General features: G+C 41.3%; 1 protein-coding gene across 1 annotated transcript in view; it reads right to left on the bottom strand.

Annotated features, from left to right (window-relative positions):
* The window catches only part of accs (1-aminocyclopropane-1-carboxylate synthase homolog (Arabidopsis)(non-functional)), a 79,970-nt gene that overhangs the window by 26,551 nt on the left and 29,041 nt on the right, over nt 1-24,378 (bottom strand). The window contains exons 3-10 of the mRNA XM_072272651.1: nt 23,480-24,123; nt 21,883-21,942; nt 14,784-14,854; nt 12,215-12,284; nt 9,975-10,041; nt 6,497-6,594; nt 5,833-5,910; nt 4,832-4,932 (exon numbers count right to left, since the gene is read on the bottom strand). Of these exons, the coding sequence (XP_072128752.1) occupies nt 4,832-4,932; nt 5,833-5,910; nt 6,497-6,594; nt 9,975-10,041; nt 12,215-12,284; nt 14,784-14,854; nt 21,883-21,942; nt 23,480-24,123 (1,189 nt within the window). The remainder of the gene's footprint in view (nt 1-4,831; nt 4,933-5,832; nt 5,911-6,496; nt 6,595-9,974; nt 10,042-12,214; nt 12,285-14,783; nt 14,855-21,882; nt 21,943-23,479; nt 24,124-24,378) is intronic.

The raw sequence follows: 24,378 nt of genomic DNA, 5'->3' as shown, positions 1-24,378 counted from the left end.
AAATCTTTGATTATTTCTGCTTTAAGTACAGCTTACTGCTATTCTCCCCTCACATCCAACAGACTGTAAACCAGCCAACTGAAAACTGTTAAGTGGTTTTGGTGAACTCAATCAGCACCAATCTATATAACGAGATGCTGGCAATGTCACATAAAAGACATATCACAATTTCTATCTAATACTCAGTGAGCAGGGAACAGCATTTTTGTTTGATCCTATGATACCACTTTGAAAAATCTCAGGAAAATTTACATCCTACTGTTCCATAACACTGCATGGTTTAAAATGAATGAAATATCGCAGTAAGGTGTCCTTATGACTGATCAAATCTTTCAGTTAATTAAACTAATCAAAAATGCAACATCAAGAATTTGAGTGAAAAAAACTTAAACCTCGCTTTGGAATGAAGCAGATCATATTTTTTGTATTCAAACAAGCAAGGAAATAATTTTAATCTTGTCAACCCATATTTCCAGCTCAAATGCCTTTAGTAATTTGCAGACAAAACAAAATGTTGTTGGTAAAATCTCAGAGGACAAAGTGAAGACATACAGGTGTGAGATAGATTGGTTGGTTGTGTGGTGTTCATAACAAAAATCCCACACTCAATGTCAGCAAGACTAAGGAATTGATTATGGACATCATGAAGGGGAAATTAGGCGGACATGCACTAGTCTCTAATGAAGGGTCAGTGGTGGAAAGGTTAAGCAGTTTCAACTCCTTAGATAATCTATTCTGGGGCCAACGCAATGATGCGATCATTAAGAAGGCACACTAGTGGCTCTACTTTGTTAGGAGTTTGAAGAGATTTGGTATGTCACCAAAGACTCTCACAAATTTCTATCGATGTACTGTTGGGATCACTCTGACCGTTTACGTCGTAACAAAGTATGTTAGCTCTCATGTAGTAGATAGCAGGAAACTGCAAGAGAGTTATATACTCAGCCAGTTCCATCACAGACATAAACCTCCCTGACATCAACAACACCTTCAGGAGGTGCCGCCTCTGGAAGCTGGCATCCATCATTAAGGACCCTCAACACCTGCGACACACCCTCTTCATGTTATTACCATCAGGGAGGAGGTAGAAGAGCCTGAAGAGCCAACCTCAATGATTCAGAAGCAGCTTCTTACCCTCGGCCATCAGATTTCTGAATGGTCCGTGAACACATGAACACCACCTCACTACTCTCCTTTTGTTACACTACTTATTTATTTTGTAATTTATAGTAATTTTATGTCTTTGCAATGTACTGCTGTCGCAATCATCAAATTTCACATCATGTAAGACTGATAATAAACTTGATTCTGATTCTAATGATCTACTGTATGCTCAAACAGAGTGAAGAGGGTGATGGGTCAAGGGGATGTGTAGGAATACAAAAATAATTTATATAGCAAGTTATGACAATTCTTAATGCAGATCTACTTCACCGATGGTCAAGCAAATAGATCTCATCCCTAGGAAGTATTTTTGCTGTGATAAAGGTTTAGACTAGAGGCCGCTATCAAGGATCAAATGGAATTACAAGGAATGAAATGTAGATAAGATCAAATATTAAAAATATGTAAGGTTGTAGCGGTGTGCCACACACAGCGCTAGAATAACCACACAGAGTCGGTGAGTTGGAGTTGCGATGAAAGAGATTTATTCAAACTTCGCAGCCTGCTTTAAAGCCTTCCCGTTCCCGCCCTCCCTGGGTGGGACTACTGTGGGGAATGCATATTCCCAGACCCCTTCTGCGCGCGGGATTTTCCCCCTGCTGGTGAAGATGGCCTGGCGCCCTTTTTGGGGCCGGCCTCTCTGTCTGCGCGCGCTGTTTCGTGAGCCGGTTCGTGTGTGCTAGAAAGTGGGTCGCCACATAACCCACCCCCCCAGAACCGGCGATACCTCCCCCAATGTCCACAGTCTGGATAGTGCATCTGCCACGACGTTGTTCTTTCCAGAGACATGCCGGATGTCCGTCGTGTACTCGGAGATGTAGGACAGATGTCACTGCTGGCGGGACGACCAGGGGTCGGACACCTTCATGAACGCAAAGGTAAGCGGTTTGTGGTCTGTAAACGCGGTGAAGGGCCTACCTTCTAAGAAGTACCTGAAAAGCCGGATTGCCAGGTATAGTGCCAATAGCTCCCGGTCGAAAGCACTGTATTTGAGTTCAAGTGGTTGTAGGTGTTTGCTGAAGAACACCAGGGGTTGCCAGTGACTCTCGATGAGTTGTTCCAGCACTCCACCGACTGCTGTGTTGGATGCGTCCACCGTGAGGGCAGTAGGAACGTCTGTTCTGGGGTGCACTAACATCGCGGCGTTTGCGAAGGCTTCTTTGGTTTTAACGAAAGTGGTTGCGGCCTCTTCATCCCAGGTAATGTCCTTGCCCTTACCCAACGTTAGAGTGAACAGGGGGCGCATGGTTCAGGCTGCTGAGAGGAGGAAACGGTGGTAGAAATTCACCATACCCACGAATTCCTGCAGGCCTTTGATTGTGTTGGGTCGGGGGAAGTTGCGGACCGCGTCTACCTTGGCGGGCAGCGGGGTTGCCCCGTCTTTAGTAATCCTGTGGCCCAAGAAGTCGGTGGTATTGAGTCCGAACTGGCATTTGGCTGGGTTGATTGTAAGGCCGAATTTGCTCAGGTGGGAGTAGAGCTGGCAGAGGTGGGACAGATGCTCCTGCCGACTACTGCTGGCTATGAGGATGTCGTCCAAATAGATGAATGCAAAGTCCAGGTCATGTCCCACCACGTCCATTAGCCACTGGAAAGTCTGTGCGGCATTCTTTAGACCAAGCGGCATTCGGAGGAATTCGAAAAGTCCGAACGGGGTGATGCGTGCTGTTTTGGGGATGTCGTCCGGATGTACCGGGATTTGATGGTATCCCCGGATGAGGTTTACCTTGGAAAAGATCCTTGCGCCGTGTAGGTTTGCTGCAAAGTCTTGAATGTGTGGCACAGGGTAGAGGTCTGGCGTTGTAGCCTTGTTCAGTCTGCGGTAGTCACCGCATGGTCTCCAGCCCCCCGTTGCCTTGGGCACCATGTGCAGGGGGGAGGCCCATGGGCTGTCGGACCGTCGTATGATCCCCAGTTCCTCCATCTTCTTGAACTCCTCCTTCTCCAGTCGGAGCTTGTCCGGGGGAAGCCTTCGAGCACGGGCGTGGAGGGGTGGTCCCTGGGTCGGGATGTGGTGCTGTACTCCGTGTCTGGGCATGGCTGCCGTGAACTGCGGTGTCAGTACTGATGGGAAATCCGCCAGGACCCTGGTGAATTCATCGTTGGACAGCGTGATGGAGTCCAGGTGTGGGGCTGGCAACTTCGCTTCACCCAGGGAGAACGTTTAAAAAGTCTTGGCGTGGACTAGTCGCTTCCCTTGCAGGTCGACCAGCAGGCTGTGGGCTCGCAGAAAATCCGCCCCCAGGAGTGGTTGGGCCACGGCGGCCAGTGTGAAGTCCCACGTGAACCGGCTGGAGCTGAACTGTAGCCGCACCATGCGGGTGCCGTAGGTTCGTATTGTGCTGCCATTTGTGGCCCTCAGGGTGGGTCCGGGTTCTCTGTTGCGGGTGTCATAACTCGTTGGAGGTAAAACGCTGATCTCTGCTCCGGTGTCGACCAAAAATCGGCGTCCCGACTGCTTGTCCCAGACGTACAGGAGGCTGTCCTGATGGCCAGCCGCCGAAGCAATCGGCAGCGGCTGGGCCTTGGCGTTTCCCGGGAATTTGCAGGGTGGTCTGCAGCGGCGGGCCTCTGTGCCCCACCGCTGGTGGTAGAAGCACCATTGTTCGTTGGGCTCTGCTGCCGGGCCTGGTCTGGTCTGTCGTTGGGCACGCAGCTTGGTGATCTGTGCGACGGATGCCGCTCTCTCCTTTTTGGCATTCCATAACACATCTGCTCGGGCTGCCACCTCCCGGGGGTTGCTGAAATCTGCGTCGGACAGCAGCAGGCGTATGTCCTCGGGCAGTTGCTCTAGGAACGCCTGCTCAAACATGAAGCAGGGTTTGTGTCCTTCAGCCAGGGCCAGCATTTCGTTCATTAATGCCGGCAGCGGCCTGTCTCCTAAACCATCCAGGTGCATTAAGCGGCGTGCTCGTTCGCGCCGTGAGAGTCCGAAAGTCCTTATGAGCAGGGCTTTGAATGCTGTGTATTTGCCGTTCTCCGGGGGTGACTGTATAAACTCCTCAACTTGTGCAGCTGTCTCCTGGTCGAGAGAGCTCAGCACGTAGTAGTAGCGAGTGGACTCCGAGGATATCTGCCGAATGTGGAATTGTGCTTCTGCTTGTTCGAACCACAGACGGGCCAGCAGCGGCCAAAAGCTTGGCAGTTGTAACGAAACTGCGTGAACAGGTGCGGCGTCACTCATCTCTGGCCCAAATATCGTTTGGGCCGTCGGGGTCACCAAATGTAGCGGTGTGCTACACACAGCACTAGAATAACCACACGGAGTCGGTGAGTTAGAGTTGCGATGAAAGAGATTTATTCAAACTTCGCGGCCTGCTTTAAAGCCTTCCCGTTCCCGCCCTCCCTGGGTGGGACTACTGTGGGGAATGCATATTCCCAGACCCCTTCTGCGCATGGGATTTTCCCCCTGCTGGTGAAGATGGCCTGGCGCCCTTTTTGGGGCCGGCCTCTCTGCCTGCGCGCGCTGTTTCGTGAGCCGGTTCGTGTGTGCTAGAAAGTGGGTCGCCACAAGGTCACATTTATTTTCTAATTTTGGATGGCTAGAAAACTGAAGCTGATAACAGCAGGAACATTACATAGTTACGTTGAGGAGATAGTTAAATGTTTTCCTGTGAATGTATTAACCAAAAAAATTTTTTTCAGTATGCAGCTGCTGACATCTTACCTTTTAGCAAATTCAAGAAATTCTTTCATTTCTGTTGCCGAATAAATATCACCCAGGGGATTGTGAGGATTTGTGAGAACCATAGCTGTGACTCTCTGACCCTGTGGTTATACAGAAAAATATTAGTTCTAATGCAAAACAAACTTGCAATAAGAAGTTATTCCAATTAGAAAAAAGTCTTTAAGTTAACACCAGTTATTTTTAGCACCTCTAATGAAATAATGCCATTTCTTCAAATGTAATTTAATGGTAACTTTAATAACTAAATTGCAAAGTGCATCAATCAGATTATTTCTTTTTCAGGAGCTGGCAAATGTGTATCTTCCATTTTTGATTTTCATTACAATTGTTCCCATGTTTTCAATCTCACAAATTATGCAAGATCTTAAATATGTTGTAAAGGGAAATATCAAGTCATAGAGTTGATTAAAAATGAAAGAACTGAATCTAGACAGTCCACTGTAATACAGGGGATTGGGAATTGCACTCCTAGAAAAAGGGTTGTATCCCATTTTTCTGTAATATCATCATCTATGTATGCATCAGGAAACATGAGTTGAAAAACAAAGAAATATTTATTTGTTTTGTTCTACAAATGCTGTGACAGCAAACTTTATTCCCCATCACAAAATTTTGGGTAGTGATTTGTGAACTCTGTAAGGGTGAATTTCTTTTACAAAAAGGTCTATAACACTGAGGTCACTTGTTCATCAGCAGAAATGAAACAAATTGCTTGAAACGATTACTTGCACTGTAAAACATCTGGTAGAAATTACTAATAGAAAATAGTTAATATAACGTGTCCTTTGTTCTGTGACATCAAAGGACAAATGACATTTGATGATTGATGTAATCACTGCTGTAAAATTTTTTACACTGCATACCAAATTGTGTTGGACACGCTCAAAGTTTCACCTTAACTAATCATGGCATTCTATAACTAAACTGTAAGAAAATTACAATTATGTAATAAAAGTGATGAACACTTCTGAATTATTCACCTGGAGCTGTGCAGTTTCCATTGACATTTTAAGCTTTCCCACTGTAAGATGAAATGTTCGTGTATCACCATCAGTCACCTAAAACAAGCCCAAAAGAATACTTAGGTGTATACCTATAGCCTTCTCACATATAGTTTCTTGCTGTTCCTTTAGTTATACAATGACAGTTATATCAAAACAGAATGTGACACTAAAGGATCATATAACGTTCCTTTGCCAAAACATTCCTGGCCATTATGTGAGTGGGCCTGTTTCAATGTAGTATTCTATGACTCTATAAAATACCCTGTATGTATACAATTTTCACATTTGAGGAATGATATAATTCTCTTTACAAAGCATAGATATGGAGACTCCAGAAATGAAAGGGAATCAAATTAAGCAGTGAACCAATGATAAGAGGCTGCAGTACAAGTTCTAAGACCATGCAAGAGTTCATTAGTAACTGTAGCCAACATCTTAAACAAAAAAACACTATGTGTTGTATTTCCAAGCACAACTTTGATTCCCTGTGAGAAATCATGAGCAACAATACAGATCAACCTCGCCTGTATAATTTTCACTCATTCCAAAAGATGCTCAATATTTGTGGCAGCTTTTATAACGTACAAGTATCAAATACAAGGAATTACAAAGACAAATGTTCAAGAGTTTGTTCCCTTACTGTGCTCTCCAAATGCACGAGTTGTGGTTTGACTTTGCTGTAGAGAAAAAGATCATCCTTAATAACACCTTGGTATGGAGTAGGTAGTAGAATTCTATCTGTCAAAACAGAAGGAAAAGTGTCTTAAATATACTAAAATGAGCAAATAACTAGCAATTTAGAATTTCAACCTCCTTGGCCTGTTGAACAAACTAATTTTATATTCTGGCATATTTGTTGCAACTAACCAAGGCTCCCTGTTTTAATCTTGAAACAAATTTGTGACAGCAACGTTGAAGAATGAAGCAAATTTGTGGTCTTACTTAACGTTATGTTTTCCTACTAAGCATCCTAGATTAGGTTCATGCAAGGGATTTAAATTGGTGTCAATGGTAATAAATACAGCATTTTCCAAACTTCAACTGCAGCCAAGTCATTTGTAGGCCCTCTCACTATACAAAAAGAAACTGAGGCACAATGGATAGTAACCCTCATCATAGGAGATTCTTGCTCAGTGTAGTTGAGAAGGTGGAAGTAAAAGATTTATTTTGTCAGTCTTGAAGGAGAGTTTGTTTGCTGTAAGATGAATGCCAAAAGCAGTGTGCAGCATCTGCCAACTCACAGAAAGCACTTTAATATCAGCATGAGCACTTGTATGAAACTTTTACCTGTATGTGACCATTGAGTCACACTATAATGTGAAGCAGCAATTCCTACTTGGTTCAAGTGCTACCTTGACAGCTAATAGACAGAATAGCAAAGCCCAGAGTCACCTATGGCAACCTTTGAATGTATCAATACATCAAGTTTTATTGTTATCAAGGATTATCTTCATGAAACAAAACTGTGGACTGAGCTGCTTTAACCTTTGGCATCTTTGGAAGGACCTTCATTCAAATGGGTGTAGCACATTATCTACATCCAAATCCGTAAGATCGTTAGCCTACAGTTCATGTAGACCAATCAGATGTCAGTACGCTTAACTGGTTGGTGAGTGTCGAGTGAATTCTGTCAAACCGCATTCCTAGGGGATGTGGTCTCTGAGCAACTAAAGGACTGGGCTCACTGTAGGGGAAGGTTCATGCATGGTTTTACCAAGTAAACAAAGTCCACAAATGCTGAACATTACTCTTGACGGGAAGAACTATCTTTCCCATTGCTATCAGATTGGGGTGGAGTAGCCAAACTACCGTAGTCATGAATGGGAATAACTTAGAGAATGTAATATCAACACTGTAGACAAGCTAGGAAGCAGAGTATATCCCTTTCTTATCAGATGAATGGACATGTAAGTATTAGGAAGAATCTGTTTCCATCACAAACACTATTTCGCAGCAATTCCCTCTGTAACCCTGTGTCCCTGATCAAAAAGATGAACTGCTGGAGGAACTCAGCAGGTCACAGACAGCACGTGAAGCCTGGGAAATGGATTGTTGGCATTTCGAATTAAGACCCTTCATCTGAAATGAAAGATGGAGGGAGATAATTAGCATAAGGAGGTGAGGGGAGGGGGTAGGGCAAGAGCTTTTTAACCTTTCCTACTCCATTTACTTAGACGTTTGCATAGAATTGGCATGCAACCTAAAACTTTGGCAAACTTCAATAGATGCATAGTGGATAGTATCCAAACTGGTTGCATTGCAGCCTGATATGGGAACGAAAAAGCCTACAAAGAGTAGTGGATACAGCCCAGTCCATCACAGAAATAGCCCTCCCCACCACTGAGCACACTTACATGGAGTGCTGCCACAAGAAAGCAACATCCATCATCAAGACTCATACCACCCAGGCCACGCTCTCTTCTCGCTGCTGCCACTGGGAAGGAGGTACAGGAGTCTTAGATTCCACACTACCAGCTTCAGGAACAGTTATCACCTTACAACCATCAGGATCCTGAACCAGTGTCAAAACTTCACTCAACTCTACACTAAGCTGATTCCACATACTACAGGCTCACTTTCAAAGACTCTATGTCACATGTTCTCGGTATTATTAATTTTTTGTTTACTCAATTTGTCTTCTTTTACACATTAGTATGTATCAGTTTTTGTTTCTATATAGTTTTTATAAATGTTTATCGTATTTCTTTGTTTTCCTGTAAATGCCTGCAAGAAAATAAAACTCAAGTATATGGTAACATATACGTACAGTATGTTGATAATAAATTTACTTTAACTTTGAGTTTTGTAAACCTTTATTGTCTCCACTTATCATCATCCAGCCCCTGTTGTAATTTCCACCCTTCATTCCCCCAGCTGATCAACCACTCCTCATAGGGATCTCCCTACGGCTTGCCAGCTCCTGCCCCATCCTACCCACTCACTTCATTATACTCGCTACCTCCCCTCCATACTTTCAATCCGGACGAATGACTCCAAACAGAAACATCAACTGTCCCTTTCCCTTGTCACTGCTTAACCTGCCAAGTTGCTCCAGCAGCTCATCTTTCTGTTCCTGGGTCCAGTGTCTGCAGCCACTTGTGCCTCCTGTAAATTTGATGCCATACTTCACCTTGATATGTTCCAAACTTATCTGATCTTTATCGGTATAACTGCAGTGTCAACCAACTTTGAGTAACATGAATACTTCAGCACACTACAGAATCAATACAAATGAACATTCCAAGTTTCTTTGTGAAGAAACTATTCTTTACATGACAAAAGATCAATGATGAAGCAGCTGAAGACATTTAGTCTATGGACGCTAGCTTGAGACCACAAGGAATACTAGCGGTAATATCCTGGATCTGCCATGTGACAATCATGATCATTTTCATTGGTGTTGGAAGGGTAGGTGATTCAAGGTTTACAATGGTTCTTTGATGCTAATTCATTGAAAAGTCGCACACACAGTTACTCTCACTCTTTTTCTACAGTTCCATTTTTATGTTCATTTGGATGAACATTAAAGCTAAACTCCAGAAAAGGTTTCAGAGTAACTGTGGTTCTTGTATGAAAAACATTTGATGGCTCTGGGCCTGTACTCACTGCAGTTTAGAACTTAGCTCTGGGCCTGTACAAGTTGGAGTTTAAAAGAATATTTGGGGATCTCATTGAAACTAACTCATTGAAAGGCCTAGAGTCGATGTGGGGAGTATTTTTCCTATAGTGGAGGAGTGGGGACCAAGTCATTGGGTATATTTAAAGTTGAGGTTGTAAGAGTGTCAAAGGTTACAGGGAGAAGGCAGGAGAATGGGGTTAACAAGGATAATAATTTAACTATGATGGAATGGTGGAACAGACTCAACTGGCTGAATGGCCTAATTCTCCTCCTATGTCTTATGGTCTTCATTTCCGGATCAGGAACTTAGTTTTTAATATTTCATTTACATCCATTTCAAACTACACAGTAGTTTAAAAGTTATTTTTATGATAATGATATGTACATAAAATATTATGGAACAATATCATATCCAGAGTACAACCCTGCTCAACTTAAAATCAAATCCAAATACTTTGCTCTTTCAAAGAACAACTGCACAGTTTCAGCTTTTACCTACCTCCAGGATCACAGAGCACAGCAGACAATGAGGAAAAGAGAGATCCACAGCCATTAACCACCACTATCTAGAATAATGAAAAATTTATTGAATGCAACATTCTTGGATATGGAGTATTTCATGTAAAAGTGTTACATTTGAGGTGGGGACTGTGGAAAAGGATGCGGGGGAGGGAAGAGTTAGCATTACAAAAATATCTGATAATGAACTATACAAACCAGTCTTAATGCAGGGCCTCAACCTGAAATGTTGACTATCCCTTTGCCTTCACAGATTTAAACTGACCCACTGAGCTCCTACAGCAGTTTGTTTTTTAATATAAGTGTCTCATGATTTTATCATTTCGATCCATAAATTCTCACTTTATTAACTTCATATTAGGTTTAGATTTACTCCTGCTTCCTCTTCCATTTTTATTGTATGTTGCAGGAATATTATCACTGTATGGGTAATTAGGATGCTTGAGCTTGGCCGAGGAGAAACCATTATTACACCAGCCGTAAAAGTCAGAACCACAGCATTTTATACTTTTTCCTCCTGCAGTTCTTTATGACTAGATCAAGGACAAGTAGCAGCTGCTAAAACTCTCTGTAAACCCTGGACTGGAGAACATGTTGCTTACATCTATCCAGGGACTGCCTTGGGATGTTCCTCCTGTCAGACATGCCATGCAGAATTAAGATTTCAGGACTACTGAGAAGTATTGTTCATTGTTTAAATGTGAGGAGACAAAATCATATTCAGGCCTCAGTATTAAAAAGCAAAACAAAAAACTGCAGGTTCTAGAAAACTGAAGTGAGAACAAAACACGCCAAGGACTTTTGTGGAGAAAGGGTTGAAGTTTCAAGCCAATGATATTTTCATTGAGCTTCATTCACAGTCTTTTCTCCTCTACAGTTCTTGCTGGACATGCTCAGTACAGTACAATCAGTGCAGTGGTTATAATCTCAGTACCAATCATTTTAGGGTTACAGGCAATTATAAATGAAGTTCTACTTTTACACTGTGACACGGGGTATATTGAACATTTCGTGCCTTTTCTATAATCAGGGGATTGTAGCAATTCATTCATCTATATCATGTTAAATTATACGACAAACCATATGACTTGTGAATAGCTAATACCCATAACCTACAAGCATTTCAATTTGTGCATTGCATAGCAACATGTGAATTGTCTTGTGCATCTCCAGTTTTGGGGGTGGGGTAAATAAGTGGGATAATTAGGTGGTAGAAGTTTAAGACCATTGTATGTGGCAATTCATTTGATAATTTGGTGAAAGCAGACTTCTGATATCTTAGAGCAGTTCTGATGAGTAACTCAGCAAATGGATCCACAGAGCAAATCTCCAACACAACTTGCTATTGTTTATCTTGTCAACCAGTGTCCTAACATTTTTTACTGTCTCAGTGAATACATAGCAGGACCATTATCAGCACTGTTAACAGCAAAATTTTAATAAAGCATTATAAAAATGTATGACAAATGAACAGGCCCTTTTGCCTCATCTCATCTATGCCAACTGTGATGCCAACTAGTCCTACTAGCCTGCACGAGGCCCATTCTCCTCTAAGCATTCCTATCCAAATACCTGTCCAAGCTTTTTTTAAGAAAGGATGTAGGATTCAGCAGAGGTAGAGAGTCAAGACTGTAAAACACGGCAAGGATTTTGAATGTACAATCAGAAGAATAGATAGATAGATAGACATACTTTATTGATCCCAAGGGAAATTGGGTAATATGTGAGTTAAAAGAGGAAAGTCCAAACAAGTAGCAGGGAGGATTCTCGAGAAATGGAATTTAGTTGCAATAGAGGACTAGTCCCATTTCTCATGGGCTGAGGGGGCTAATTGGCATAAAATGCATACTGTGAATGAGATGGAAACATGCTGTTTTGACGAAGGATCAGATGTGGAGATAGAGATTCAGCTTAGGAATGACACAACAAGGCAGCAGCACACCACCTGGTTCAGACTGCAGCTTACACTGAAACTATTTGCCAAGATACACACCACCCAGCATAACAATTTTACAGACTGCATGTGCTAAACTCCACACTGTTAATAAACAAATTTTTTTTCCTCTCTTTCTGGAACAGCTAAACCAAAGCTGTTCCAATTTCATCACCAACATACCGAGAGGAACCATTCCCATCCTCACTAATACTGTTTAACAAAATTCAAGGTTAATATGCACAGATATTTCTCTTTTTTTTTAAACTGGCTACCGCATTACTCACGTTGTCAGGCTTGAGATGCACAGGAGCTTTACAGTGATGCGTCAAAAACTTTGCAATGTCCACTCGGAGACTGAGGTCGTAGAATCATGAAAAGATAAATAAATTGCCTTTTGTAAACTCCATAATGTTGAAACTTTCACAAAAGCAACAAACAATAAAAAGCTGGGCAGTTATAAATAAAGCACCACAGTTTTACCAATACTATTTTATATTTCTGTCTTCATCGAGCTCATCAATCATAAGATTAACATTCACTACTCAAAATAAAAATTTGGAGCCTGCATAAAGATTTTGATGCAGTGGCAAGGAATGACTTGGATACACAGTGTGCTACGTGGAGGGGATATGAGCTGGAGGTTTACATTTACACCTGCTTTTCTCATACAGAAGTCGGTAGATGTTGCACACTTGAGACGTTCTATGAAAACAGCCCTGATCAATTAATGAGAGAAATATTGGAGACGGTACACCCATTGCCACGCTGGACAGTGCAAGAATCAAGCTGATGGCTTAAGAGTGAATAGGTAATTGAGTTGAACTTCACTCATTAGTCCTGTGCATCAATTCTTATCAAGAATTATCTATCCAAATTACCTCATTTCTCACCTTTCAGTGTATAACCCTACAGGTTATGCCATCAAATAATTTGCATTTACCATGTCTTCAAAGTTGAAAGTGAAAAGTAAATTTATTATCAAAGTATATATGTCACCATATACAACTCTAAGATTCAATTCTTTGTGGGCAAACAAGTAAACAAAGGAAACACAACAGAATCAATGAAAGACTGCACCCAATAACCAATGTGGAAAAAAATGCAATAAACTGCAAATACAAAAAACAAGAGAAGAAAAACAATCAATAAATATTGAGAACATGAGATGAAGAGTCCTTGAAGGTGAGTCCATAGGTTGTGGGAAATAGTTCGGTGATGGAGCAACTGAAGTTATCCCTCTGGTTCAAAAGCCTGATGGCTGAGGGGTAGTAACTGTTCCTGAGGCTCCTGTAACTTCTTCCTGATGGCAGCAGCAAGAAGGGAGGATGAATTGGATGGTGGGGCTCCAAGATGATCTACGCTGCTTTCCTGCAACAGTGCTCTGTATAGATGTGCTCAATGGTGGGGGAAGGGCTTTACCTGTGATGGGCTGGGCGGTATCCACTACTTTTTGTATGTTTTTCCATACAAGGGCATTGGTGTTTTCACACCAGGGTGTGATGCAACCACCCAATATACTCTCCACCACACATCTATAGAAGTTTGTCAACATTTTAAACGTCATGGTGAATCTTTGCAAACTTCTAAGAAATGAGAGGCAGGAAGTTACAGCTACCTGTTACTCCCTCCCTGGTCGAATTACTTCCTGAATTGCCTTTATTCTTTTTTCAAATAACTCATTTCTATTCTCCCACATTTGACCTTACTGCTAATACAAGCACATTTTTCCCATTTAGGAATCTAATGCAGGAATCTCACAAGTGAATACTTCATTGTTAAGTTTGAAAGAGGCAATTCACTGTAACAGATGTAATTCAGTAAGAAGAAGATCTGGCAATATCTGTGGTTGGATGGTGTTTCATAGCATACCAAGTCACCATGTTGACAACACAAGACCTAAGCTGGTAGAGCTTCGCTTTATTTTTGCCAAACAATGAGTGGAGAATGGACAAGAGAGAAAAAGTATCAGTGCTTAAATAGAAATAAAATTGTTAATGCTTCCTGGTGTTATAACTGCACAACAGTATTGATAGTATATGCAGAAGACATTCTTGGGGTAATGGAAACCACATTACTTCTAAGGCCCACTCACACTAATGTGGAGAATCCAAACTTCCTTTGAGACCCCTTTCATTGTCATTCTGACTGTCTCCCTAACATTGATCTCCTCAGTGATCATGTAACGAGTTTCTGTTGTTCTCTGCTGCACTTGTTTTAGACTTGTGAGCAGTTCAATGCAATAGAGGAATGATTCTAAGAAAAAGCACCAAACTTACTTTGTTAAAGCATCTAATTGCATTTAGATGCTTCTGGTGTTTTAAAAGCTCTAATTTTGAAATAGTTTATTTTTATATTTTTAGAAGTATCATTTCTTACATGTAAGGTCAAATAAAAGTTTTTTTTAAAACTGGGGATAAAATGTATTTGGCAATCTAAACCTTCACATGGGCTGGCTTTTACTTTTAGCAGGAATGTATAGGGCCTTTCTAACTAGGAGCCAGCTTTGGAGACCAAGATGTCACTGTTAACATATGCAGGCAGAACAGATATGAGCATTGGCAGCTTGCTCCTTCCTGACACAGGCAGAACTAAACTGAATTCTCTTGCAGACAGAATTGAGCTTATGGACTCATGAGTTTTACGTCCCTGAAAATATTTCTGCTAAATTACTAAACTGAAACATAATTATCTCCAACAACAGGTACTGAAATACCAACCCAGAGCACGTTGTCAATCCCTACATTTGAGCTTGAATCCGGTGATTATTGACTCAGTATGTGTTTGTGGTAGCTCATTCATGTCTATGTAATCCAAAACCAATAAACGGCATATTAAAAATCACAAAGTACTTACAACTCTTGTCCTTTCCAGTCTGAACATTCCAAGGGTGGCAGATCTATCTGAATTACGTCAGTCTGCATTAACTGCAAAAAAGAGCAATTTGCAATTCTATTCAGCATGCTTAACAGGAGTACTCATTCAATAACTATAAATCTACAAGTCAGCAATGAAGACAGTTTGAAATCCGTTATCTGTACATTTGTACATTTAGCAGTTTTATATAAAAGATTCTGTAGGTGAAACAGAAATGCAATCATAAATCTAAAGAAATCAAATATAGGAACTTTTTGGAACACTCAATAAGCTTACTAAGTGCCTTGAAAGTAATAAACACGAAATGCATCTGGAGCTGAACTGCTTTAAATATTAGCATAGGAAAATGTTGAATTAAATAGTTTCAATTTAGAAGGGGCACATAAACCTTTGGTCAAAGAGATGAATTTGAAAGGAAGAGGGAGATTTGGTCAAGCAAAGACCTTAAGAGGGGAATTACAATAAAAAAAGAAAATCCAGGTAACACTGGAATTTGCTGCCTGCGGTGAAATGATGAGTTCACTAAGTCATCCTCAATCCCAAAGGATACGACAAATCCTCTTCATCCTCACTCCCAAAGGATACGACAAATCCTCTTCAGCCAATAATCTTAACGTTGTTAAGCTTTCCCAGTTTACCTTTCCAAAACATCATTCTTTTGACGACTGACAATGGATTCCAACTTCTACATTTTAATCAAATGTGGTTGCAATTTAACTAACCACCAGATCAGTCCGTTGCTTCGTATCCTACAATTCTTGCATTCCACAACAGTTATATTAACAATTATATTAAAGATTAAAGATTAGCTTTATTTGTCAGAATCAGAATCAGGCTTAATATCACTAGCACATGTTGTGAAATGTGGTGTCTTTGTGGTAGCAGTACAATGCAATACATAATAATTAAAAAGCATGAATTAATACTGACATATTAAATAGTTAAATATGTAGTATTTGTTAAATTAAAAAGTAGTGAGGTAGTGTTCATGGGTTCAACGTCCATTCAAAAATCGGATGTCAGAGGAGAAGAAGCTGTTCCTGAATCACTGACTGTGTGCCTTCAGGCCTCTGTACCTCCTTCCTGGTGGTAGCAATGAGAACAAGGCATGTCCTGGTTGATGGGGGTCCTTAATGATGGATGTCCCCTTTTTGAAGCATCGCATCTTGAAAATGTCCAGGACACCACGGAAGCTAGTGCCCATAATGGAGGGGACTAAGTTACAACTCTCTACAGCTTATTTCAATCCTGTGAAGTAGCCACCACACCCACCCCTCCCCATACCAGGCAGTGATGCAGCCAGTTAGAATGTTCTCCATGGTATATCCGTAGAAATTAGCAAGTGTCTTTGGTGACATACCAAATCTCCTCAAACTCCGAATGAGATGCAGCCACTGTCGTGCCTTCCTTGTAGCTGCATTGACACGTTGGGCACAGGATGGATCCTCAGAGAAACTGACACCCAGGAACTGAAGCTGCTCACTCTTTCCACTTCTGACCCCTCCATAAGGACTGGTGTGTGTTCCCTTGTCTTACCTTTTCTGAAGTCCACAATCAGTTCTTTGGTCTCACTGACGTTGAGTGCAAGGTTGCTGCTGCGACACAACTAGCTGATATATCCCGCACTTGTACGCCCTCTCATCACTATCTGACACTCTGCTAATAACAGCTGCATCATCAGCAAGTTTATAGATGGCATTTGAGCTGTGCCTAGCCACACAGTCATGGGGGTAGGGAGAGTAGAGCAGTGAGCTAAGCACACACTCCTGACGTGCACCAGTGTAGACTGTCAGCGAGGCGGAGATGTTATTTCTGATCACACAGATTGTGGTCTTCTGGTTAAGAAGTTACAGAGGGAAGTGCAGAGGCCCAAACTTTGGAGCTTTGCGATCAGAACTGTAGGAATGATTGTATTAAATGCTGAGCTGTAGTCAATAAACAGCATCCTGACAAAGATATACGTATTCTCCACGTGATCCAAGGCCGTGTGAAGAGCCAATGAGATTGCATCTGCCATGGATCTATTGTACCAAAAGGTAAATTGCAGTGGGTCCAGGTCTTTGCTGAAACAGGAATTAATTCTAGCCATGACCTACCTCTCAAAGCACTTCATCACTATAAACGTGAGTGCTTTTGGATGAAAGTTATTAAGGCAGCTCACCCTGCTCGTCTTGGGCACCGGTACAGTTGTAACCCTTTTGAAGCAAGTGGGAACTTCCAACTGTAGCAATGAGAGATTCAAAATAATGGCTCTGGGAAAGAAGCTGTTTCTGAAACGTTGAGTGTCTTCTGGTTCCTGTATCTCCTCCTTGATGGTAGCAAGGAGAAGAAGACATGTTCTGGCTGATGGGGATCTTTAGTGTTGGATGCCACCTTTGTGAGGTACTTCCTTTTGAAGGTGTCTTTAATGTTGGGAAGGCTGGTATCCATGATGGTGCTGCCTGAGTTTACAACTTTCTGCTGCTTTTTCCGATCCTGTGAAGTTCTATACCAGACAGTGATGCAACCGGTTAGGATCCTCTCCACAGTACATCTGTAGAAATTTGCGGACGTTTTTAGTGACATACCTAATCCCCTCAAACTCCTAATGAAATATAGTCACTGTCGTGCCTTCTTTGTAATTGCATAAATATGTTGGGTCCAACTGCTCACTCTATCCACTGCTGATCCATCAATAAGGACTGATGTGTGTTCCCCGGCTTCCTCTTCCTGAGGTCCACAATTAATTCTTTGGTCTAACTGATGGTGAATGTGACACCACTCAACGAGCTGACCTATCTCACTTCTGTACGCCTGGTCGTCACCATCTGAAGATCTGTCAATAATGTTTGTGTCGGTGACCAATTTATAGATGGTGTTTGAGCCGTGCCTAGCCACAGAGTCATGGGTGTAAAAAGAGAAGAGCAGTGGGCTAAGCATGTCCTTGAGGTACAGCAGTGTTGATTACCAGCAAGAAGGAGATGTTTCTCCCGTTCCGCACTGATGTTGGTCTCCTGAGAGGAAGTCAAGGATCTCGTTACAGAGACCCAGGGTTTGGAGCTTGTTGATTAGTCCAGAGGGTATAGTTGTGTTGAATGCTGAGCAGTCATCAATAAACAGCAGCCTGAAGTAGGTATTGTTATTGGCCGTGTGATCCACGGTCGAGCGGAGAGCCAGTGAGATTGCATCCACTGTAGACCTATTTGGGATGATAAGCAAATTGCAGCGTATCCAGGTAATGCTTAGGCAGGAGTTGATTCTGGCCATGACTAACCTCTCAAAGCACTTCTTCACTGTAGATGTGATCGCATGTACATTGAAACTTACAGTGGAATGTGCCATTTGCGTTAATAACCAACACAGTCTGAGGATCAGCTGGGCGCAGCCCACTAGTGTTAGCATGCTTTTGGTACTGACAAAGCATCACCACAACTTATTGTCCCTAACACGTATGCCTTTGGAACGTGGGATGAAACTGAAGCACCCGGATGAAACCAAGCAGTCATCAGAAGACATACAAACTCCTTATAGGTAGCAGCAGGAACTGAACCCCAGTCGCGGGCACTATAAAGAGTTGCCCTAACTGCTACACTGCTGTGCTGCCATTTTGCTTTTCAAACTGCTGTACATTACAGCAAAAGTTAACATATATATATATATATATATATATATATATATATATATATAAAATCAAATGTATAACTTTAAGCTGAAGACTGGATTAATGATCATGCCTTAATCCAATTATATCATCCTTTAAGTCTGAGGATAACATTGGAGTTTGACTACCCAAGTAACTACCAGCAACATAACTGGTTCTGCAAAACTTTACAGAATCAATCCGGAATACTACAACCAAATACAGCTGCACTGGGAAAGATGTTTTTGGATCAACAATGCAGAACAACAGCAGATTGGGAATGGAATTAAATTACAATTTCTATTTCTTTGTCAAATCCAGTCCCTTTCCTCAGTTGCATTAAATACAAGTCAAATAGTTTTCTGAAGACAAGCTGATATACTGTACATGCTGGCAGCATATTTTGGCAATAAAACTGATCTGAATACAACACAAGTCAACTGCTTACCTGTTTGGGAAGGAAAAGAACCGAATACTGACTTGAGCAAGTAACCATTCTTTAAGCTAAAACCAAGTCAGCTACCGATTACAAAAAGCAGTAAATCTGAGCCCAATAATGTCCCCTAGTGGTATTACACAAAGTATCAGCAATGGAAACCCTGCCCTTCCCTCTTTATTCTTCCCCTACCCACTCTCTCATCAAGAGGCAGTGTGGCTAATTACATCAAACCAGTGCAGCTTTCCATCCAATCAGCTCAGAGCGTCAATCATGTGACATTCTGATTTCCAGAGAGAACAGCGCAAACAAACTCACTCCTTTTGTTGAGTCTACAGTTTACAGAAAATATAAAAGGCACCTCATCTACAATATACAAGTCATTCAAGAATCTATCATGTATGCGTCCAAGTACAGGCTGAGCACTCCTTATCTGAAATGCCTGGGCCAGAGGTGTTTCAGATTTTGGATTTTGGAATATATAATGAGATTGGGATTGTCATCATTTCCAATGGAATTTATGTGCTACCTGTTAAGCACTCCTTTTTCATCACACATATGCATATAATAGTAAAAATTATTATATACTATTAAGATAATGAAAATATAATGTGTGCAGGATAACAAAAGCAGCACAGCAGCATCGGAAGAATATCTCAATCAGCTGTTGAACAACGACGAACAGCGGCAGGCTTTCAGTCTCCATCTACAATGCCATGTTTTGATTAGAAGGTTACAGTACACTGTACTTGTATTTTACTTTTTTTTAGGTTTTATGTAAGGTACGAAAACAAACAGCATTGTAGACTTTTTCTGGTGCTAGATGTTCATCAGTAATGATCTTTGCAAACTAATCAATGAATTTCTCTTTGCTTCGTGATCAGCAGACGTCTTATCTTTAAAAATATTTTAAATCTTTAAAAATTTCATGCCATGCATTTTCTTAAATTTCTGCAACTGGCTTGCTGAATATTCAAAATTACTTTCAGGTTTCAGTTCATCGTGATAGATGTTTGCTTGTTTCAGCGTACTGTTAAGCAGCATATGCTCACTCCGACAGTGACGAATCCACTCTTTCACTACACAATCAAGATCTTTATTTTTTGCTTCATGCAGTGTTTTTTCTATTTTTCATTAACTCACTTCTCGGAACTGTCTGAGAAGACCTGCGCATCGCCTGGGAACCTACCAGTGCCTTGTGGAATTTCCCAATTGTGATGTCACGTCAGGACTCAGAGGTTTTCAGATTTTGGAATTTCAGATAAGGGGTGCTCAATCTGTACTCCAAACTGCTTTAAAGCTGATGAATTATGTTCTTGTCACTATTTTAACAAGGCAAACACAAAAGAAAATCTGCATGCATTAAGGTCCCATTAACAGCAAAGTGACAAATTACCCATCGATGACACGTTGAAGGTCTTATTTAAATGTGGTATCATCCATGTGGTGAGATCACATTCTGCAATATATTTCTTTTGTGAACTGGTATTTACTTTTTAAGTAAGAATTGTGCATCACAGTTGGATGAATCACACTGTGACATTAAAAAAAAATTCGAAAGGTTCCTGTGAAAGAAGTCTCCTGATAGCTCCAAACATCTGTACCATCACTAATAATTCCAAATTTCCTACGTTTAATGGGTTTTCTATTTCCAATTTTTGTTCTTCAAAATACCGATAAATAAATCAAATAAAATATTCACAACGGATTACTATTAAAGCTCAGTAAAGTTTTGGGTCTGTCTCACCGTGATTAAGCTCCCACAAATTAGCATCTTATAGTCACAACTGACATCCGATTGGATAGTTAGAAGTTTATTTTCCTTGAACAAAGACATTCTTATAAAATTCAATCTGTACAATTTTGAAATGATAGAATACGGTCCTAATGTGGGCAAATAAGGTTATTGTAGATGGGGAAAAGGTGTATGGTGGACTGTGGGGCCCATTTCTTTGCTGTACTTCATAACTGTCATTTCTTAAAGCTATGGTTTACTGTAAATACAAAATAATCTGCAGATGCTGGGATCAAGGCAACACTCACAGCACGCTGGAGGAACTCAGCAGGTCGGGCAGCATCCGTGGAAACGATGAGTCGCCGTTTTGGGCCGGAACCCTTCGTCAGGACTGAAGAGGGAGGGGGCAGAGGCCCTATAAAGTAGGTGGGGGAGGGTTGGGAGGAGAAGGCTGGTAGGTTCAGTTGAAAAACCAGTAATTCGAAAGACAAAGGGGTGGGGGAGGGGAAGCAGGGAGGTGATAGGCAGGAAAACAATGGGTAGTAGAAGGAGGCGGAACCATGAACCTACCAGCCTTCTCCTTCCAACCCTCTCCCACCTTCTTTATAGGGCCTCTGCCCCTTCCCTCTTCACTCCTGACGAAGGGTTCCGGCCCGAAACGTCGACTCATTGTTTCCACGGATGCTGCCCGACCTGCTGAGTTCCTTCAGCATGTTGTGAGTGTTGCTATGGTCTACTGTAAAACTCTATGAATATGATTCTTATTTCTCCAAGTTATGGTCATGTAATGATGTGGAGAAATCACTGGTTTGTAAAATTTCTCCATTAATTTCCTAGCAGTCTACAAACCACAGATTGTGACCAAAACTGACTTGGAAAAAAAAATCCAAACTTTATTATTTTTATACCAGAGATACAGCAGGGTAACAGGCCACTCCAGCACAACGAGCTTGTACAACTCAATTACACCAATTCTGACCAATTAACTTACTAACCTGTACATCTGTGGGAGGAAACTAGAGCACCCGGAGGAAACCCACACGGTCACGGGGAGTATGTGCAAAGTAGTTGAACCTAGGCTGCTGGTGCAGTAGTAGTGTTATACTAACCACTACACTACTATGCACCTTGTTATTTATCAAAATTGAGAAGCATTCTTATCTGCAGTATAAAATTCGGAGTCTTGTGCAAAATGTTGGTAACACTGAAAATGAGACTGAAGTCATGCTCATGAAGGATGTAATATTACAAAATAACTTTAACAAGGCTGAAATACAAATGGACATACCCTTTTGGAAAGAAGATCAAAGCACAGCTTGTTTTCGCTGGGTCCTAGATTAATAATACCCTGGAAAGATGAAAGCAGAATGAATATAATAAAACTCATCTAAACAAAACTAGATCAAAACATACTTTAGAACATTCCACAATAATGTTAGTGCTAGATGGCTCCAATTTTAGTTTACAAGTCAATCACAACTTAAGGCATATACAATACCATGTGGGTTTTTACTGCCTATGATATGGAATATTAGTATTTATAAATTTACATGTAACAAACTTTATTTAAAACAATCATGGATATTTCTAGAAATGAGATCAACATCCTACTGAAACAAGGAGTCTTCTGCTGAGCTACAGGCAGAGGAAGGAGAAAATATTCCTCTGGTCTTTGAGTATCAGACATGCTATAAATATCGATCACACTTTGATTAGAAAATCTACAGATGCTGGAAATCTAAGCAACAGACACAAAATGTTGGAGGAACTCAGCAGGCCAGGCAGCATCTATGGCAGGGGTTCCCAATCTGGTGTCCACACACTCCTCTGTTAATGGTAGGGGTCCATGGTACAAAAAAGGTTGGGAACCCCTGATCTATGGAGAGCAGTCACATTTCAGGCCAAGACCCTTCATCAGGACCAGAGGATGGGGAAGAAGCCAGAAGCCAAATAAATCAGGGACATTATTGCTGGCAGAAAATGACCTAAGTTAGTCTTTCCAACAAGATTTAAAAACTGTAAGATTAGCATGCCCGGTTAAAATAATCAGATAATGATGCAACTGAGTGGCACAATAAATCACAATCCAACAACTGATCTTGCACAACTAAAAATACTTCTTAAACTCTGAAAATACTTCAATTTTAAAAGCAGCAATCTGAAAGCCATTCATCGTTTCCATTAGTAATTAACGTTTCAATCTGATAAGGTACAGTTTCCAAGCAGATTGATGAATAATACCGAATCAAGTTTCAACAATACGGTTTTTAAACTGACTGCAGAGATAGGAACATTTACGTTGCTTGGTGCTGTAAAACAAGGGGATCGACACACAACACTACAGAGAAATAGAAACAACTTTAACAATTACTGAGAAAGCTGCTTCAAGAACTCTTTATGGGTAAGTGCGGTGATCCTGAATGGTACGTAGGCAATAAACCTGTGTGCAAATTAGTGCCAAAAGGAAACTTCGGAAACTTGATGTACAATATTCAGAATCCACACAACAATGTTAAAGCAGTCAAAACTAGAACACTTTTCACATGTCTCCAACCACAAAATGAGTGAATCCAAGCACCAAGACGTGTGCACCCAATTTACCACCAACTCCACTTAATATTAGAATTGTACAGATTGTTCAGCAAATTAGTTTTCCATTCAGACCCCAAGTTTCTTAACTAGATTCTTCTGGGAATGGATTAACAAAGCACAGAATGCTAGTAAAACAATTATTCATTAAACAATTCTATATGGACTAGTGTATGGATTTAAATTAGACAGCTAAATGCCCCAAACAAGTAATTCATTAGCACCTTTCAAATTAACACAGTATTTCAAATTTACAACTTTCAAATTTCAAAACTAACATGGCTTAACAGACTCACATTAGGGTTTTTGTCTTCATCATACTTATCTGCATGATAGGCAGTATAATCTTTCTGAAATGTTCCACAAAACTTATTAATTTCATTTCCTCTTTTAGATAAATAAATACTTGACTGAAGGTGCTGGAATGTTGAATTCAACTCTGCATGAGCCACGGCATCTATCAATCCATTAGGTAAAGGTTTGTTCTGATGTTGCAGTCTGCTGCCACCATCTCTAGAGGTGGAGGCTGAGCATGGGGCACTAACGGTTTCAGCAGCTTGATCAGAAGACTGAGAGAAGACCTGGCTGAGGTCCAGCCCTAACGTCTGCATGGAGCCACCATGCCGAAGTGCATTCACCATCTGAGCAAATATGGTAAACATTCTGTACTCGTGCTCCCTTTCCAATTCCATCCGACGCTGCTCTAACTGCATCCGCCTGTCTTCTAGTTCCATATCCCGCTGCATTCTCCGTTCCTCCATTTGCAAGAAACGTTCCTCCACTACTCTCTGTGCTGTTAGAAATTTGAGAAGAATGTCATCCAAGGGATCCTTCACCCGGGTTGGCTTCCTTTTCCGGCGAAGTCTGTGAAGGGTAGAAAACGCAGGCCCTGAGGTGTGCAATCCCGAGGAGCTGCCACCTAGATTTGGATTGCCATAGTCTGAAATAAAGAAATGCAGATTTAATCAAAAGCACGTGGTTTATTTTTCCAAGACAGTGCAACACCACAAAGAAAATAAGGATATATTTATGGGAAAAAAACCGGATCAGAACAGAAGCCCACAAGGATATTTCGATTGAGCTGTGCAGTGCTGCTGGGCAGGAAACAACATGGAGACATTCATCTCTAAAAATAGACTTCTTTTAAGTACAAAACAGGGAGTATTAATAAATGAGGCTGAAACAATCCAGAGGG

The sequence above is a fragment of the Mobula birostris genome, chromosome 11 (assembly GCF_030028105.1).
Source record: "Mobula birostris isolate sMobBir1 chromosome 11, sMobBir1.hap1, whole genome shotgun sequence".
Taxonomy (NCBI): Eukaryota; Metazoa; Chordata; class Chondrichthyes; order Myliobatiformes; family Myliobatidae; genus Mobula; species Mobula birostris.
Note: the sequence above shows the minus strand (reverse complement) of the source record. Positions and strands in the feature narration are given on the sequence as shown.